At 42.5% G+C, this 21,038-nt stretch overlaps 1 protein-coding gene across 6 annotated transcripts in view; it reads right to left on the reverse strand.

Annotated features, from left to right (window-relative positions):
• RELN (reelin) overlaps positions 1 to 21,038 on the reverse strand; it is a 1,155,521-nt gene that overhangs the window by 205,089 nt on the left and 929,394 nt on the right. For all 6 annotated transcript variants that reach the window (XM_056573506.1, XM_056573505.1, XM_056573507.1 and 3 more), the window contains one exon: positions 4,843 to 5,078. In XM_056573506.1, coding sequence (XP_056429481.1) covers positions 4,843 to 5,078 — 236 coding nt within the window. The remainder of the gene's footprint in view (positions 1 to 4,842; positions 5,079 to 21,038) is intronic.

Here is a 21,038-nt window from a genome sequence, read left to right on the forward strand (position 1 = left end):
TAGTTTGTGCAACAGCTGAAGGCACACTGGTTGTGAAACACCAGTTTGTTATCTAACTCCTTGTTTCGCAACCAGTGTGCCTCCAGCTGTTGCAAAACTACAACTCCCAGCATGCACGGACAGCCAAAGGGCATGCTCGGAGTTGTAGTTTTGCAACAGCTGGATGTTTGCCCCCCCCCCCCCTCCCCCCAATGTGAATGTACAGGGTACACTCACATGGGCGGAGCGCTGCAGCTCAAACTCCCAGCGGCAAACTTGCTGTGAACCTCTGCCCGTGTGACTGTACCCTAAAAACACTACACTACACTTACACTAACCTAAAATAAAAAGTAAAAAACACTACATATACACATACCCCTACACAGCCCCCCTCCCCTCCCCAATAAAAATGAAAAACGTCTGGTACGCTACTGTTTCCAAATGGAGCCTCCAGCTTTTTGCAAAACAACAACTCCCAGTATTGCCGGACAGCCATTGACTGTCCAGGCATGCTGGGAGTTTTGCAACAGCTGGAGGCACCCTGTTTGGGAATCACTGGCATAGAATACCCCTATGTCCACCCCTATGCAAATCCCTAATGTAGGCCTCAAATGCGCATGGCGCTCTCACTTTGGAGCCCAGTCATATTTCAGGTCAACAGTTTTGGGACACATATAGGGTATCTCCGTACTCGGGAGCAATTGCCTTACAAATTTTGGGGGGCTTTTTCTTCTTTAACCCCTTATGAAAAGGTAAAGTTGGGGTCTACACCAGAATGTTAGTGTATAAAAAAAAATTTTTTTACACTGACATGCTGGTGTTGCCGCATACTTTTCATTTTCACAAGAGGTAAAAGGGAAAAAAGACCCTCAAAATTTGTAACGCAATTTCTCCTGAGTACGGAGATACCCCATCTGTGGGCGCAAAGTGCTCTGGGGGTGCACAAAGCTCAGAATGGAGAGTGCACCATGTACATTTGAGGTGATTTGCACAGGGGTGGCTGATTGTTACAGCAGTTCTGACATAAACGCAAAACAATAAATATCCATATGTCACGCCATTTTGGAAACTACACCCCTCATGGAATTTAAGGGGTACAGTGAGCATTTACACCTCACTGGTGTATGACAGATTTTTCATTTGCACAGTCCACTGTTTCAAATATCTGTCAAACGCCAGTGGGGTGTAAATGCTCACTGCACCCCTTATTAAATTCCATGAGGGGTGTAGTTTCCAAAATGGGGTCACATGTGGGGGGGTCCACTGTTCTGGTACCATAGGGGCTTCCTAAAAACTCACTCTCCAAAATCCCATTGTCGCTCCTTCCCTTCTGAGCCCTCTACTGCGCCCGCCGAACACTTTACATACACATATGAGGTATTTCCTTACTCGAGAGAAATTGGGTTACAAATTTTAGGGTGACTTCTCTCCTTTTACCCCTTGTAAAAATTCAAAAATTGGGTCTACAAGAACATGCGAGTGTAAAAAATGAAGATTTTGAATTTTCTCCTTCACTATTCTGCTATTCCTGTGAAACACCTAAAGGGTTAAAACACTTACTGAATGTCATTTTGGGGGGTGCAGTTTTTATAATGGGGTCATTTATGGGGTATTTCTAATACGATGACCCTTAACCCCTTAAGGACTGAGCCCTTTTTCACCTTAAGGACTCGGACATTTTTTGCAATTCTGACCACTGTCACTTTAAACATTAATAACTCTGGAATGCTTTTAGTTATCATTCTGATTCCGAGAAAGTTTTTTCGTGACATATTCTACTTTAACTTAGTGGTAAAATTTTGTGGTAACTTGCATTCTTTCTTGGTGAAAAATCCCAAAATTAGATGAAAAATTAGAAAATTTTGCATTTTTCTAACTTTGAAGCTCTCTGCTTGTAAGGAAAATGGATATTCCAAATAATTTTTTTTAATTCACATTTCCAATATGTCTACTTTATGTTTGCATCCTACAATTTATGAGTTTTTACTTTTGGAAGACACCAGAGGGCTTCAAAGTTCAGCAGCAATTTTCCAATTTTTCACAACATTTTGAAACTCGCTTTTTTTCAGGGACCAGTTCAGGTTTGAAGTGGATTTGAAGGGTCTTCATATTAGAAATACCCCACAAATTACCCCATTATAAAAACTGCACCCCCAAAGTATTCAAAATGACATTCAGTCAGCGTTGTAACCCTTTATGTGTTTCACAGGAATAGCAGCAAATAGTGCTCCGGAAGAGGTGGCGGAGCGGGTTGCGGGAGTGACATCCGCAGCAGGTGCGCTGATTGGTCGGCCGGTAAACCGGCCGACGAATCAGGGCGATCGTGAGGTGGCACCAGTGCCACCTCACCCCTGCTGGCTATTGCTGTTCGGGGCCGTCAGAGACGGCCCCAAACAGCCTGTAATTCCGGGTCACCGGGTCACTGGAGACCCGATTGACCCGGAATCTGCCGCAGATCGCTGGACTGAATTGTCCAGCGATCTGCGTCCATCTCCGACATGGGTGGTCATCGTGACCCCCCTGGGCGATATGCCGCGATGCCTGCTGAACGATTTCAGCAGGCATCGGGCACCGGCTCCCCTCCGGCTAGCGGCGGGGGGCCGGGATTTGACAGGACGTACTCAAACGTCCTGAGTCCTTAAGGACTCGGAAAAGGGGCCGTTTGAGTATGTCCTGCGTCCTTAAGGGGTTAAAATCCACTTCCAACCTGAACTGGTCCCTGAAAAAGTACGATTTTGAAAATCTAGAGAAAAATTGGAAAATTGCTGCGGAACTTTGAAGCCCTCTTGTGTCTTCCAAAAGTAAAAACACGTCAATTTTTTGATGCAAACATAAAGTAGACATATTATATATGTGAATCAATATGTAATTTATTTGGAATATTCATTTTCCTTACAAGCAGAGAGTTTCAAAGATAGAAAAACGCTAAATTTTCTAAATTTTCATGAAATTTTTAGATTTTTTACCAAGAAGGATGCAAATATGAGTGAAATTTTACCAATAACATAAAGTAGAATATGTCACGAAAAAACAATCTCGGAATCAGAATGATAAGTAAAAGCATCCCAGAGTTATTAATGTTTAAAGTGACAGTGGTCAGATGTTCAAAAAATGCCCAGGTCCTGAAGGTGAAAATGGGCTGGGTCGTGAAGGGGTTAAAGTGTACCTGTCGCATGCAAAAACTTTTTATATAATGTAGATAATAACATTATATGTATATTTGTAATATACATTGATTAAAATATTTGTATATTTTTGGGTGAAAAAATGTTGTCCCTGCAAGTATTGACTGTGTGTCTCTGAGTGGAGACCAAATACAGGAAATGAGAGCAGGACAAGTAGGATTCTGTGCAGGCTCTTGGCTTGTCATTTATTCTGCTCTGTGAGCCACAGAGCCTCACTGCACAGAGCCCTGCTTGTGCTCCGTGCACAGAGCCCTGCTTGTCCTCAGTGCACAGAGCCCCCGCTTGTCCTCAGTGTACAGAGCCCTGCTTGTCCTCAGTGTACAGAGCCCTGCTTGTGCTCAGTGCACAGAGCCTTGCTTGTCCTCAGTGTACAGAGCCCTGCTTGTCCTCAGTGTACAGAGCCCTGCTTGTGCTCAGTGCACAGAGCCCCGCTTGTCCTCAGTGCAGAGAGCCCCCGCTTGTCCTCAGTGTACAGAGCCCTGCTTGTCCTCAGTGTACAGAGCCTTGCTTGTCCTCAGTGCACAGAGCCCCCGCTTGTCCTCAGTGTACAGAGCCCTGCTTGTCCTCAGTGTACAGAGCCCTGCTTGTCCTCAGTGTACAGAGCCCCGCTTGTCCTCCGTGCACAGAGCCCTGCTTGTACTCAGTGTACAGAGCCCCGCTTGTCCTCAGTGCACAGAGCCCCCGCTTGTCCTCAGTGTACAGAGCCCTGCTTGTGCTCAGTGCACAGAGCCCTGCTTGTCCTCAGTGTACAGAGCCCTGCTTGTCCTCAATGTACAGAGCCCTGCTTGTGCTCAGTGCACAGAGCCCCGCTTGTCCTCAGTGCACAGAGCCCCTGCTTGTTCTCAGTGTACAGAGCCCTGCTTGTCCTCAGTGTACAGAGCCTTGCTTGTGCTCAGTGCACAGAGCCCCGCTTGTCCTCAGTGTACAGGGCCCCGCTTGTCCTCCGTGCACAGAGCCCTCCTTGTCCTCAGTGTACAGAGCCCCGCTTGTCCTCAGTGCACAGAGCCCCCGCTTGTCCTCAGTGTACAGAGCCCCCGCTTGTCCTCAGTGTACAGAGCCCTGCTTGTCCTCAGTATACAGAGCCCTGCTTGTGCTCAGTGCACAGAGCCCCGCTTGTCCTCAGTGTACAGAGCCCCGCTTGTCCTCCATGCACAGAGCCCTGCCTGTCCTCAGTGTACAGAGCCCCGCTTGTCCTCAGTGCACAGAGCCCCCGCTTGTCCTCGGTGCACAGAGCCCCACTTGTCCTCCGTGCACAGAGCCCCGCTTGTCCTCAGTGTACAGAGCCCTGCTTGTCCTCAGTGCACAGAGCCCTGCTTGTCCACCCACACTTCCTGTATTTTGTCTCACACAATGATACACAAGTAATTAGGGACAAAAATATACAAATTTTTAACCAATGTATATTACAACTATATATTTAATGATTAAATTGTACCTGTCATTTGCAAATACTTTTTATATAATGTAAATCACATACAATGTTATTATCTACATTATATAAAAGTTTTTGCAAATGGCAGGTACGATTTAATGGTAGGAAAATCAGCCTTTCATGATGTCCTCCTTCAGCCTATATATTTTAAAATGTTCCCTTCATCAACCATACATTTCAGTATGAATTCAAAAGATAACCATTATGTATATAGTCATAAAATTTAAAGTAGATTTTACTAGTTACCTTGAGGCAATTGATCTTGGTATGATGATTGTTACCCGTGTCCAATCTTCATAGTCTCCTTGAGTGTAAGAGGTTGGTTCAACCAGTTCCCTGGAACTTCCTTCACAATCTTTGATTCCTGGGGATGCAGGATAACATCCCTCCCTCAAAAGTGTCCAAGACAGTCCAGCATCATGGGAATACTGAAGGAGGACTGAAGTTGTATTGCTGAACTCTTTTGTGCACCCTACATTTAACTTAAGCAGGAAAGTATATATGATCATTAATGATATCTAAAAACAATATATAACATTTAGGTCATGGTCACACACAATAAAACAAACAAACTGTTTTTCCAAGTGTTTACGGCTAAAAAAAATAAATAAATAATTCAGCTTGAATTTTTTTTTTGGGCAATTTACAGCCGAAATACAGCTGATTTTCCAGTGTGCAAACATGGCATTTATTTGTAAGGTGCTTGCTGTGAATCCGAAGCTGTAGATTTAATCTTTGTAACTAAATGATTGTTGACAATATATAGTGTCAAATTTGCAGCATATACAGTAACTGTGAATGTACCCTTAGGGTGGAGTAATGCCGTATTTTGCTGCAGCGTATTTTCCTACCCACTGAAGTCAATGGGTAGCAAGATCAGCAAAATCAATGGGTAGCCAAAAAAAATATGCAGCAGCAAATATGCAGCAAAATATGGCATGTGTGACCCTACCTTTAATGTTTCAGAAAAACTGTAGCTAATGATGTTAATGACAGATGCACATTGAGCTTGTAAACCTTTTACTAAGCATCATAATCCTTGATGTATCTGTAGCGACAATTTTTACATTTTAAAGGGGTTATCCAGGAAAAAACTTTTTTTTTATATATCAACTGGCTCCAGAAAGTTAAACAGATTTGTAATTTACTTCTATTAAAAAAATCTTAATCCTTTCAGTACTTATGAGCTGCTGAAGTTAAAGGGGTATTCCAGGCAAAAACTTTTTTATACATATCAACTAGCTCCAGAAAGTTAAACAGATTTGTAAATTACTTCTATTAAAAAATCTTAATCCTTTCAGTACTTATGAGCTTTGGTTTTCTATGGGGATTTGCTTCTAAACTGGGTGTTTCCCGAGACAGGTGTCATCTGAGAGGACTTAACTTCAGAAGCTCATAAGTACTGAAAGGATTAAGATTTTTTTTAATAGAAGTAATTTACAAATCTGTTTAACTTTCTGGAGCCAGTTGATATATATAAAAAAGTTTTTGCCTGGATTACCCCTTTAAGGTTGTTCTTTTCTATCTAAGTGCTCTCTGATGACAAGTGTCTCAGGAACTGTCCAGTTTAGAAGCAAATCCCCATAGCAAACCTCTTCTAAACTCTAGACATCTTATCCCCTATCCAAAGGATAGGGGATAAGATGTCAGATCACCGCAGTCCCGCTGCTGGGGACCCCCAAGATCTCCGCTGCGGCACCTCGCTATTATTACTGCACAGAGCGAGTTTGCTCTGCACATAATGACGGGCAATACAGGGGCCAGAGCATCGTTACATCATAGCCCCAATACAAGTCTATGGGAGGGGGCGTGGTGGTCATCACGCCCCCTGCCATAGACTTGCATTATGGGGACGGGCCGTGATGTCATGAGGGGCGGAGCCATGACGTCACGCTGCTCCGTCTTCTGTATCACCCGTCATTACACACAGAGCGAACTCAGTCTGTGCAGCAATGATAGCGGGGTGCCGCAGCGGCGATCCCGGGGCTCCCCAGCAGCGGGACAGCGGCGATCTGACATCTTATCCACTATTCTTTGGATAGGGGATAAGATGTCTAGGGGCGGAGTACCCCTTTAAGGTCTGTCATACATTTGCAATGTTAAACATAACACTTTTTTTCATTCAGCTTTATCATTTCTTTTTGGGATCACTTAAACACTGTAAGACACTAACACAAACGCCCTTTTTATACTACTATCATTTCTGATAGATTTCTGATACTATCATTTCCTACAGATCTTAAAGAAACATAATTTTACATTTTTTACAACACAGAACAGCAGGTGGAAGTCACAACCCAAATATTTCAACTCACAAGAATGCAGTTCAGTGGAGACCAAAAGAATGACATCTTAAAAATGGTTAAGGGCCTTTATTATTATGTCCTCCAGCTAAATCTGGTTTGCTTTTCTAAAGTTGAGGGTAGAATAAGCTATATATTCACAACCCTCAAAGTAATGAGAATTTTACATAACATTGGAATGTGATAATGGACACTATGAAAAGTAGGCACAAAATATGGTATTTAGGTATGCATAGATAGACAAGCATAACATATTCATTAAATAATAATAATAATAATAAGTATAAAATACAAGAATTCTTAAATATCTGTTATTCTCTGAGATCTCTGAATAAATTCATGTGACTAGAATGTCTGCTATGCAAAAACTTTAACATGTAGAAAGATTATTTAACACGATGATGACATTGCATGGTGAGAGTAATAAAAATGTTCCGTACATGAAGGATTTTTAATAACAGGAAATATCAGTGCTGGACCTTGCAGCTGTTTTTGTTCTCGTGCTGGTAATAAACATGGAGAAAAGCAAGGTGCACTTTGTGTTGCTTTTATTTAGGTTGTTAAGACTAGCAAGATGTCCTGTACATATTTCTCAATGAGATGTCTACTTCAAGGTTAAGACTGGTACTTTCTGAAGGTTTAAAAAAAAAGAATGATGAATTACTTCTTTATTTAGGTTGTGTTGAGAAACCTTGTGAGTGATAACACCTGCCCAGCTGCTATGTCACAAGCTGTGCAGAGAACGTGTTAATGTGAAAGGTGTTGATGATCTTCACATGGCTGTTTAGCACTTATGGAAGTAAGAATGTTTGCAGTATATTAAATATAACCCACAAGCATTACATGCAGTATTCCTTTTTTACCTTTACAGCATGTACAATTTGGAGAATCATCCCAAAAAAATTTTAAGACTATAATTTCATTAAGTGGATATAATGGGTCAAGCAAATAGAGGTTAATCTGGAATAATAAAATGTTTTATAATTATTTACCACAGTTTTTCCTCTGTATTGGAGGAGATGTGGAGTACAGGGTACAATCCTGCACATTTTTCGAAATACCCATGCCTTAACCCTTCCAGGGAGGAAGTTTGGAGATTATGCTACTTTTTCACTGACTTCACATTTCACCTCATTTTTTTCTTTCTGCCCCACAGTAACATCTTATTTAAAACCTTTCATTTTCTATCTTAAGACAGATTGTTTGCCTAGCCAGAGCCTGCATACCTGCTCTATAGAGATGTCCGGCACCCCATACAATTATGGATTCAGTAACCTGAAAAAAACACATAAGATCTGACAGCTTAGCTCCACAACTGTCATGACCAATTCCTTCGGATTGGAACTGCAACTGGATAGTTTTCATGGAGACAGCAGTGGAATGAAATATCAATAACGGATTCCTTACTCGGTTGACAAAGATTGACTTGCAGAGAGCACGTTGTGTATCATGTTACAGATAATTAACCCTAATTGAAGTAATGTTAAAAAAATGACAGTGTTCCAAATTAGCAAAATATTCATGAACAATCTATATAAATATTACTCCTTGACAAAGCCGGAGTGTCAGGCAAAATGTCGGGTTGGTCATGTTATTGCTTATAAAGAGCAACTGACCTACAGCATAGGGGGATCAATTAAGTGAATACCGGCATACAATATGGAGTGATTGGATATAGGGATATCTTATAACAGAGTGTGATTACAATGAAATAGTCCTTAATAGGACTCCCAATGAGAGCTGTACTGACACTAATGAGTATCTGGAATCCATGAGGGAAAATTATTCTCCTTTATAATAACTCCCTTAAAGGAGTACTCCGCCCCTAGACATCTTATCCCCTATTAAAAGGGACACCCGCAATCTCTCCTGCAGCATCCCCGATCATCTGGTGCAGGGAGCAAACTTCACTCCGTGCCTGATGACTGGCAATGCAGGGGCCAAAGGCTCGTGACATCACAGCCCCACTCCCTCAATGTAAGTCTACGGGAGACGGAGTGGCGGCTGTCATGCCCCCTCCCATAGACTTGCATTGAGGGGGCATGATGTAACAAGGCGGCGGGGCTGTGACGTAACAAGCCTCCGGGCCCTGCGTTGCCAGTCATCAGGCATGGAATGAAGTTCGCTCCCTGCACCAGATGATTGGGGGGGGTAACATAGTTCATAAGGTTGAAAAGAGACCAGAGTCCATCAAGTTCAACCCATAACCCTAATGAGTCCCTACTGAGTTGAGTTGATCCAGAGAAAGGCTGCAGAAGAGATCATGGGGGTCCCAGTGGCTGAAAACCTCATGATCAGACATCTTATCCCCTATCCTTTGTATAGGGAATAAGATGTCTAGGGGTGAAATACCCCTTTAAGTTGTATGGATCATTTGTGGTTTCAAATGCACAATTTTAAAATAAATAAATAAAGTTTACCTTTTTATGAATAAAGGGGATAGGGGGATCCTTAGTTGTTAGGATTTAGTCCCATCTGGGGGTGTGTACCCTTAAGTGTTTTCGGTGTTCATTTGGTTCAACCCTAGGATTTATCCAGGAAACTTTTTGGTTTTCTGTGGTATCTGACACCAACGGTTAGCAGCAGATCCTTTAAGATGATGGGGCCTCTGTGGTTTAAAGGGGTACTCCGCTGCCCTGCTTCGGAAGCTCCATTCCCCAGCATCCGGAAGTTTATTGTTCTGAACGCTGCGTGCGGGCTTCCGTGTTCAGGGCCGCCCCTCGTGATTTTCATTGAGGGGGCGGGTGTGAGGTCACGATGGGGCGGATGTGACATCACGAGGGACGGCCCTGATCACGGAAGCCCGCACGCAGCGTTCGGAACAATAAACTTCCAGACCCTGGGGAACAGAGCTTCCGAAGCAGGGCAGCGGAGTACCCATTTAAGTCATAACATAAAAGCCACCTTATTTTGTGTTAGTCCCCCTTGCGCCATCATAACAACTCTAAACCATCAATGCATGTGCTCTACACCACCTCTGATGGGGCCCTGTGGTTTCGGACACCAAATGTTAGCAGCAGATCCTTTAACCTGTTAAGGACCCAGGGCGTACCTGTACGTCCTGAGTCCGCTCCCTATCATAGCGGGTCGGCCCCGGTTTCTAACAACGGCCTGGACCCGTGGCTTATAGCGCGCGGTACTGATCGCGGTGCCGCGTGCTATTAACCCATTAGACGCAGCGTTCAAAGTTGAACGCCGCGTCTAAAATGAAAGTGAAACCATGCCGGTTAGCTCAGGGAGTTGTTCGGGATAGCCACGGCGAAATCACGGCATCCCGAACAGCTTACATGACAGCTGGAGCATCCCTACCTGCCGCCTCGCTGTCCGATCGCCGAATAACTGCTCAGTGCCTGAGATCCAGGCATGAGCAGTCAAGCGGCAGAATCATCGATCACTGGTTTCTTATGAGAAACCAGTGATCAATGTAAAAGATCAGTGTGTGCAGTGTTATAGGTCCCTATGGGAGCTATAACACTGCAAAAAAAAGTGAATAAAGATCATTTAACCCCTCCCCTATTAAAAGTTTGAATCACCCCCCTTTTCCCATAAAAAAAAAAAGTGTAAATAAAAATATACATGTGGTATCGCCCCGTGCGGAAATGTCCAAATTATAAAAATATATTGTTAATTAAACCGCACGGTCAATGTCGTACGCGCAAAAAAATTCATTTGGTGCATAGTGCATTTTTGGTCACTTTTTATATCATGAAAAAATGAATATCAATAAGTCCTATCAATGCAAAAATGGTACCGCTAAAAACTTCAGATCACGGCGCAAACAATGAGCCCTCATACCACCCCATACACGGAAAAATTAAAATGTTACAGGAGTCAGAAGATGACAATTTTAAACGTATACATTTTCCTGCATGTAGTTTTGATTTTTTCCAGAAGTACGACAAAATCAAACCTATATAAGGCTGGGTCCACACTACGTTTTGTCCCATACGGGAGCGCATACGGCAGGAGGGAGCTAAAACCTCGCGCTCCCGTATGTGACCGTATGCGCTCCCGTATGCCATTCACTTCAATGAGCCGACCGGAGTGAAACGTTCGGTCCGGTCGGCTCATTTTTGCGCCGTATGCGCTTTTACAACCGGACCTAAAACCGTGGTCAACCACGGTTTTAGGTCCGGTTGTAAAAGCGCATACGGCGCAAAAATGAGCCGACCGGACCGAACGTTTCACTCCGGTCGGCTCATTGAAGTGAATGACATACGGGAGCGCATACGGTCACATACGGGAGCGCGAGGTTTTAGCTCCCCCCTGCCGTATGCGCTCCCGTATGGGACAAAACGTAGTGTGGACCCAGCCTTAGTAGGGTATCATTTTAACCGTGTAGACCTAGAGAATAAAGATAAGGCATTATGTTTACCGAAAAATGTACTATTTAGAAACGGAAGCCCCCAAAAGTTACAAAATGGCGTTTTTTTTTCAATTTTGTGTCACATTGATTTTTTTTTCTGTTTCGCCATAGATTTTTGGGTAAAATGACTGATGTCATTACAAAGTAGAATTGGTGGCGCAAAAAATAAGCCTTCATATGGATTTTTAGGTGACGAATTGAAAGAGGTATGATGTTTTAAAGGTAAGGAGGAAAAAACAAAAATGCAAAAACAGAAAAACCCCGGGTCCTTAAGGGGTTAAGTTGTAAGGTGGGGTCTCCGTAATTTAGACTTATTTTTCCAGTACATTCCACAGATGCTCTATTGGAATGAGATCTGGGGGCCCTATCAACACCTTGAACTATTGGGTACATTGGGGAAATTGGGTACAGCTAATAGCAATTTTATTGTTAACGGAAGTGTGACTTTGCATATAAACAACAGTTTAACCAACATTACCACAAGGCAATTAACAATTAAATTGCCTTTAACTGGAATCAATTTGAAAAAAATACAAAGTAACATTGGCATAATTTTGGCCACATTATAGCCACAATGTGTAAACCCAGTCTTGATTATGTTATTCAAACCATTCCTGAATAATTTACCTGAGAGAAAATATGCATTAACTTGTCCAAAGAGGCCTCTGCTGTTACATATAACTGTTGCTATTAAATTAGTCACTTGGTCTGCAATAATGTTTAGATACTTGGTGCATGTCAAAGTAACATTCACATGAATGCCAAGACCCTAGGTTTCCTAGGAGAACATTACCAGAGTATCACACTTCATATGGCAGCTTGCCATCTTGACACCGGGTGTTTTCTCTTTCCCAGGTAAGGAACAGACACGCACCCGACCATCCACAAGAAGTAAAAGAGTGTATGGTAGTCATAAGTGGTTAGCAGGTGCACTATGCCTAGTCTTTGGCTATGAAGCCTCATAGACATAATGTGTAAGTGACTGAAATGTTCTACTTAATTTATCATATTAAATTAAAAACTGAGCTAGCATCTCGATTTCTACTTTATTTTAAAAAACGGACAAGAGATAAAAATATAAAGTGACAGCTTTTCTTGTAGTACAAATACAGGCAGATATTTCTTAAAGCCCAATATACTGGCTCAGCACTTCCTATTTAAAGTGTATCCCCCTTCCAAGTTTGCTGTCCTATTTATAGAACTGAGGAAATGATCTTTGAAGGCTCCCCTGTAAACATCTGATCTCTTTAATAATTCTTCTTGTAAATGATTCATCATCTGTATTCACCAATTATGTAAGGACCATGTAGTGGTGGCTAACTCATTAAAATTACATTACTGTCTACCCCTGGAAATTCACAAATGGGAATTCATTATAAACTCAATAAAAATTTGATCAGGGTTTAGAGACAACAGCTTGTCTGACCAAATAAAGCACAATTTCAGAGACACAGTTGATTTTTTTTCTTTTTACATTAAGATTAAATGTATGAAAATAACTAGAAAAGGATGTCAGAAGATACACAATATCACTGCATTCAATCTGTAGGCCCTAAGGTTGATGTTATGAACTGCCTGAGGAAGCTCATTATTCAAGCCTAAAAAGTCCCCAAAGTCAATAAAAACCCCACCAAACTGTCAGGATGCCTCATATTGTTCAATATACACTCATCCACCAGCCCCCTTAATATTTTGTGATAACAATTTGTAATTACAGTAATTGATGCAGTGTTCTCATGTGTATATATGAGCATGCCACCCCTACATGAATGGGGGGGGGGGGGGGGGGGCTGGAGCAGCATGGGATTTGTCAGGTGATTGCAGTGGAAGTTTTTCAGAAAACTGCCTTGTGTGACACAAGCATTAAAGTGTACCCATAATTTAAAAGAAACAAACATGAGACATGTCAAAAGTTTTGCTCGGTCGGGGTCTTAGTGCTGAGACCCCCACTGATCACTTGAAATAGCTAGGTAAAGTGCACAGCAGGGCATTTTATTCCCTGACTCTATGCTAAGCTATGGCCTGCCATGAGGTGATTTACTAATAGTGTCTGATCAGAATAAGCATAAGACATTCTTCTAGTTTGCCTAAATCCTTTTCTATTTGTATTTCTATTTATCGTATCTCTCCAGGAACATCAACCCTGTTACATATCTTTGTGTCATCAGTAAAAAGACACCTTACTAGAGATGAGCAAAGTTTTGAAAAATTTGATTCGGCCGATTCGCCGAATTTTCCAAAAAATTCAGTTTAATACAAGTTTATTTGTGGTGAATCTATATTAAAAACAGCTATTTCTGGACTACAGAGAACCTTAATAGGGGTGTACAAAACTTTGCTTTGTTCTAACATGAATATGGAGTGTGCTGGGGTAGAGAAATAATACTGTTATTCAGTATGACATGCAGATTACAGGCATCGCTTTCAGAATCACTGCCACAGACCGGCTAAATGACAGAGCCTGGAGGTTGCATCAGTATGAGGAGACCATATAGTGGCTGAATGACACAGCGTGGATGTGTTGGCAGCATGAGGAGACCATACAATGGCTGAATGACACAGCGTGGAGATGTTGGCAGCATGAGGAGACCATACAGTGGCTAAATGATACAGCGTGGAGGTGTTGGCAGCCTGAGGAGACCATATAGTGGCTGAATGAAAAAGCTTGGATGAGGCTGAAGCATGAGGAGACCAAATAGTGGCTAAATGGCACAGCCTGGAGTTGGCTGCAGCATGAGTAGACACTAGGGCTTCACAATACCTAAGATTAAAAGACAAATTTTGAAATTTAAATTGAAGATTTAGGGTAGCTAGTGCTACCATAAAATAAATAAATAGGCCCAGGCCCAGCAGTATAAGTAAACCATATATTGGCTGAATGACACAGCCTGGAGTTGGCAGAAGCATGAGGAGACCACTGAATTTTATGATTTTTACATTTAAATGTAAGATTTTGAAATTGAAATTAAGGATTTTGAAATTTAACTACTCTGCCTGACATACTTATGGCGTATATGAGGGGAGTACAATACGCTTCACTACGCTTAAAACAGTATTTGTCTAGAACAGCAGCAGGTGTGTACTATTGGCTGTCCTTTCACAGTATATAGACCCTTGACAGATTAACAGGTACAAAATAGTACACTACTTAGATGTAGGTATGTGGTATGCACTTATAAGGGCAGAAAAATGTGCTACAGTATGCTTAAAAATACTTATTTTTTCCTGTGTCCCAGATTCCAAAATTCCTTTATCATCAGAAAATGTCAGAAAACCACCTCACATTCAAAGAAAGAAAATGATACATACGTTCTCTGAAGAAAAGGATCCTTCATTAGATGACAATATGAGTATTGTGTGTTCCAGTGACATTAGCTCATCAGAGGAACAGTAAAACATGATACAACTTAAAGGGGTATTCCAGGAAAAAACTTTTTTTTATAAATCAACTGGCTCCAGAAAGTTAAACAGATTTGTAAATTACTTCTATTAAGAAAATCTTAATCCTTTCAGTACTTATGACCTTCTGAAGTTAAGGTTGTTCTTTTCTGTCTAAGTCCTCTCTGATGACACCTGTCTCGGGAAACGCCCAGTTTAGAAGCAAATCCCCATAGCAAACCTCTTCTAAACTGGGCGGTTCCCGAGACAGGTGTCATCAGAGAAGACTGAGACAGAAAAGAACAACCTTAACTTCAGAAGGTCATAAGTACTGAAAGGATTAAGATTTTTTTAATAGAAGTAATTTACAAATCTGTTTAACTTTCTGGAGCCAGTTGATTTATAAAAAAAAGTTTTTTCCTGGAATACCCCTTTAATTCTGCAACTGAAGAACCACAACAAAGAATGAACGACTTAAAGCCTACTGGAACTGAGGAACTTCAAAATGGTAAATCTACCACCTGGGATAGTCAGTCAATTCCAACAGCCGGTGGTCAGTATCCACAGTTCCCTGTTTCTGCTAGTCCTTGGCAATATTCCTTTTATTACTGGTATCAACATGGCAATAATGCTGGGAGAGTAACTCAAAGATACCCACATGTTTCCTACAATACACAGTCAATATATGGAGACCATAAATGGCTGAATGAGACAGCCTGGAGGTGGCTGAAGCATGAGGAGACCATATAGTGTCTGAATGGCACAGCCTGGAGTTGGCTGAAGCATGAAGAGAGACCATTTGGTGTCTGAATGGCACAGCCTGGAGTTGGCTGAAACATGAGGAGACCATATAGTTTCTGAATGACACAGCCTAGAGCTGGAAGTGGAAGAAGCATGAGTAGACACTAGGGCTTCACAATCCCTAAGATTAACCCCTTAAGGACCCTTGACGTACGCGTACGTCATGACACCCTGGTACTTAAGGACTCATGACGTACGCGTACGTCATGGAGAATTTCGGCCCCTGCCGCGCGCCGGGCGGGGATCGGACCGGGATGCCTGCTGAACGATTTCAACGCCCGTGCAAACGCCCAGGTGGGTCATCAGACCCCCCCATATCGGCGATCGCGGCAAATCGCAAGTGAATTCACACTTGCGATTTGCGCGATTCCGGGTCATTACGGGTCTATAGTGACCCGGTGACCCAGAATATAAGGGGGATCGCGGTTGCCTAAGACACCCACGATCCCCCTGAAGGCATAGGAGTGAGGTGGCAGGGGTGCCACCCCTCCTATCCCTGCTATTGGTGGTCTAGACACGACCACCAATAGCAGATCGGGGGCGGGGGGGGTTAACTTTCATTTTCCCCGTCCTGCCCACCCACAATAGGCGGGGCAGAACGGGGAAACGACAGAGGACCGGCGCCGAAGATCCACTTACCGATCCGTGCGGGCGACGGAGGCTGCGGGCGACGGAGATCGGCGGTCGGCGATGACGTGCGGCTGGATCCGACGGAAGCCGGTGAGTTGCCTAGCAACATCTGGAGGGTACAGTTTGAGACCATTATACAGTGGTCTCTAACTGTAGCCCTCCAGATGTTGCAAAACTACAACTCCCAGCATGCCCAGACAGCTGTCTGGGCATGCTGGGAGTTGTAGTTTTGCAACAGCTGGAGGTCTACAATTTGAGACCACTATATAGTGGTCCCTAAACTGTAGCCCTCCAGATCTTGCAAAACTACAACTCCTAGCATGCCCAAACAACTGTTTGCTGTCTGGGAATGCTGGAATTTGTAGTTTTGCAACAGCTGGAGGACCACAGTTTGGAGATCACTTTGCAGTGTTCTCTAAAACTGAAGCCCTCCAGATGTTGCAAAACTGCAAATCCCAGCATGTACAGACAGCAAACAGCTGTCTCGGCATGCTGGGAGTTGTAGTTGCGTGCCTCCAGCTATTGCATTACTAAATCTCCCAGCATGCCCTTCGGCGATCAGTGCATGCTGGGAGTTGTAGTTTTGCAACAGCTGGAGGCAGACTGGTTGGAAAATACTGAGTTAGGTAACAGAACCTAACTGAAGGTTTTCCAACCAGTGTGTCTCCAGCTGTTGCAAAAGTACAACTCCCAGCATGCACGGTCTGTCAGTACATGCTGGGAGTTGTAGTTTTGAAACAGCTGGAGGTTTGCTCCCCCATGTGAACGTACAGGGAACATTCACACGGACAGGTTTACAGTAAGTTTCCTGCTAATTTTTCGCCGCAGCGCAAACTCCTAGTGGGAAACTCACCGTAACACGCCAGTGCGAATGTACCCTAAAAACACAACACTAACACATAATAAAGAGTAAAACACTACATATACACCCCCTTATACTGTCCCTCCCAATAAAAATGAAAAAGGTATTGTTTGGTGGTGTTTCCAAAACGGAGCCTCCAGCTTTTGCAAAACAACAACTCCCAGCATTTCCGGACAGCCACTGACTGTCCAGGCATGCTGGGAGTTTAGCAACAGCTGGAGGCACATTGTTTGGGAATAACTGGCATAGAATTTCCCTATGTCCACCCCTATGCGATCCCTAATTTAGTCCTCAAATGCGCATGGAGCTCTCTCACTTCGGGGCCCTGTCGTATTTCAAGGAAACAGTTTAGGAGAAATTGCACTACAAATTGTGTGGGTATTTTTCTCCTTTTACCCCTTATGAAAAGGAAAAGTTGGGGGCTACACCAGCTTGTTAGTGTAAAAAAGATTTACACTAACATTCTGGTGTTGCCCCATACTTTTTATTTTCACAAGTGTTAAAAGGAAAAAAAGACCCCCACAATTTGTAACGCAATTTCTCCTGAGTACGGAAATACTCTAGATGTGGGCGTAAAATGCTCTGCGGGCGCACAACAAGGCTCAGGAGTGAGAGCGCACCATGTACATTTGAGGCCTAAATTGGTGATTTGCACAGGGGTGGCCGATTTTACAGCGGTATGTGACCCCATTTTAGAAACTTCACCCCTCACGTAATGTAATAAGGGGTGCAGTGAGCATTTACGCCCCACAGGTGTCTGGCAGATTTTTGGAACAGTGGTCCGTGAAAATGAAAAATTTAATTTTTCATTTGCACAGCCCACTGTTCTAAAGATCTGTCAAACACCAGTGGGGTGTAAATACTCACTGCACCCCTTATTAAATTCTGTGAGGGGTGTAGTTTCCAAAATAGGGTGACATGTGGGGGGGGGGGTGTCCACTGTTCTGGCACCACGGGGGCTTTGTAAACGCACATGGCCCCTGACTTCCATTCCAAAAAATTTTCTTCCCAAAAGCTCAATGGCACTCCTTCTCTTCTGAGCATTGTAGTGCGCCAGCAGAGCACTTGACGTCCACAAATGGGGTATTTCCATACTCAGAAGAGATGGTGTTTCAAATTTTGGGGGGCATTTTGTCCTATTACCCCTTGTAAAAAAAAATAATTTGAGGGAAAACTAGCATTTTAGTGAAAAAAAATAATAATTTACACATCCAACTTTCACGAAAAGTCGTCAAACACCTGTGGGGTGTTAAGGCTCACTGGACCCCTTGTTACGTGCCTTGAGGGGTGTAGTTTCCAAAAAAGTATGCCATGTGGTTTTTTTTGTTGCTGTCCTGGAACCATAGTGGCTTCCTAAATGGGACATGCCCCCCAAAAACCATTTCAGCTAATTTTGCTTTTCAAAAGCTAAATGTGACTCCTTCTCTTCTGAGCATTGTAGTTTTCCCGCAAAGCATTTTACATCCTAACATGGGGTATTTCCATACTCAGAAGAGATGGGGTTACAAATTTTGGGGGTCATTTTGTCCTATTATCACTTGTAAAAATTTTAAATTTGAGGGAAAACTAGCATTTTAGTGAAAAAAAAAATCATTTTCACGTCCAACTTTAACGAAAAGTCGTCAAACACCTGTGGGGTGTTAAGGCTCACTGGACCCCTTGTTACGTGCCTTGAGGGGTGTAGTTTCCAAAATAGTATGCCATGTGTTTTTCTTTGCTGTTCTGGCACCATAGGGGCTTCCGAAATGTGACATGCCCCCCAAAAACCATTTCAGAAAAACTCACTCTCCAAAATCCCACTGTCGCTCCTTCCCTTCTGAGCTCTCTACTGTGCCTGCCGAACACTTGACATACACATATGAGGTATTTCCTTACTCGAGAGAAATTGGGTTACACATTTTAGGAAGATTTCTCTCCTTTTACCCCTTGTAAAAATTCAATAACTGGGTCTAAAAGAACATGCCAGTGTAAAAAATGAAGATTTTGAATTTTCTCTTTCAATTTGCTGCTATTCCTGTGAAACACCTAAAGGGTTAACAAACCTTTTGAATGTCATTTTGAATACTTTGAGGGGTGCAGTTTTTATAATGGGGTCATTTGTGGGGTATTTCTAATAAGAAGGCCCTTCAAATCCACTTCAAAACAGAACTGGTCCCTGAAAAATTTCGACTTTGAAAATTTTGTGAAAAATTGGAAAATGGTTGCTATACTTTGAAGCCCTCTGATGTCTTCCAAAAGTAAAAACATGTCAACTTTATGATGGAAACATAAAGTAGACATATTGTATATGTGAATCAATATATAATTTATTTGAGATATTTATTTTGCTTATAAGCAGAGAGCTTCAAAGTTAAAAAAAATGCAAAATTTTCAATTTTTTCATCAAGTTTTGGAATTTTTCACCAAGAAATGATGCAAGTATCGACAAAATGTTACCACTAACATAAAGTAGAATATGTCACGAAAAAACAATCTTGGAATCAGAATGAAAGGTAAAAGCATCCCAGAGTTACTAATGTTTAAATTGACAGTGGTCAGATGTGCAAAAAATGGCCGTGTCCTACAGTGAAAATTGGCTGGGACCTTAAGGGGTTAAAAAATGAATTTGAGGGGCCTTCATATTAGAAATACCTCATAAATGACCTAATTATAAAAACTGCACCAAAGTATTCAAAATGACATTCAGAAAAAGTGTTAACCCTTTAGATGTTTCACATGAATAGCAGCAATATGAAGGAGAAAATTCAAAATCTTCATTTTTTTACACTCGCATGTTCTTGTAGACCCAGTTTTTGAATTTTTACAAGGGGTAAAAGGAGAGAAATCTCTCTAAAATTTGTAATCCATTTTCTCTCGAGTAAGGAAATACCTCATATGTGGATGTTAAGTGCTCTGTGGGTGCACTAGAGGGAAGGAGCGTCAATGGAATTTTAAAGAGTGAGTTTTTCTGAAATGGTATTTTTTTGGGGGGGCGGGCATGTCACATTTAGGAAGCCCCTATGCCAGAACAGCAAAAAAAAAAAACATGGCATAGTATTTTGGAAACAACACCCCTCAAGGAACGCAACAACACCCCACAGGTGTTTGACGACTTTTCGTTAAAGTCGGATGTGTAAAAAAAAAATTCTCACTAAAATGCATTTTTCCCCCCATATTTTACATTTTTTAAAGGGGTAATAGGAGAAATGGCCACCAAAACTTGTAACCACATTACTTCTGAGTATGGAAATACCCCATACGTCAAGTGCTCTGGTGGCGCACTACAATGCTCAGAAGAGAAGGAGCACCATTGAGCTTTTGGAGACAGAATTCGGTTGGAATAGAAGTTGGGGGCCTTGTGCATGGCGCCAGAACAGTGGACCCCCCACATGTGACCCCATTTTGGAAACTACACCCCTCAAAGAATTTAATAAGGGGTGCAGTGAGCATTTACACTCCACTGGCGTTTGACAGATCTTTGGAACAGTGGGCTGATCAAATGAATGTAATTTTTCATTTTCAAGGACCACTGTTCCAAAAATCTGTAAGACAACTGCGGGGAATAAATGCTCACTGTACTACTTATTACATAACGTGGGGTCCCATGTGTGGCGGGTCCATTGTTACGGCACTATGGGGGCTTTGTAAACACACATGGCCTTCAATTCCGGACAAATTTTCTCTCCAAAAGCCCAATGCCCTCTTCTGAGCATTGTACTTTGCCCGCAGAGCACTTTACATCCACATATGGGGTATGTTCTTACTCAGAAGAAATGGGGTTCCAAATTTTGGGGGGCTTTTTTCCCCTATTTTCCCCTCTGAAAATGAAAAATTTAGGGTAACACCAGCATTTTTGTAAAAAAAATTATTTTTTCGTTTTCCCATCCAACTTTAACAAAAATTCGTCAAACACCTGTGGGGTGTTTAAGCTCACTATACCCCTTGTTATGTTCCGTGAGGGGTGTAGTATCCAATATGCAGTCACACGTGGGTATTTATTTTTTTGCGTTTATGTCAGAACCGCTGTAAAATCAGCCACCCCTGTGCAAATCACCAATTTAGGCCTCAAATGTCCATGGTGCTGTCACGATGCCGGCTGGCAGGTAGTGGACCCTCTGTGCCA

The sequence above is a fragment of the Hyla sarda genome, chromosome 4 (genome assembly GCF_029499605.1).
Source record: "Hyla sarda isolate aHylSar1 chromosome 4, aHylSar1.hap1, whole genome shotgun sequence".
Taxonomy (NCBI): Eukaryota; Metazoa; Chordata; class Amphibia; order Anura; family Hylidae; genus Hyla; species Hyla sarda.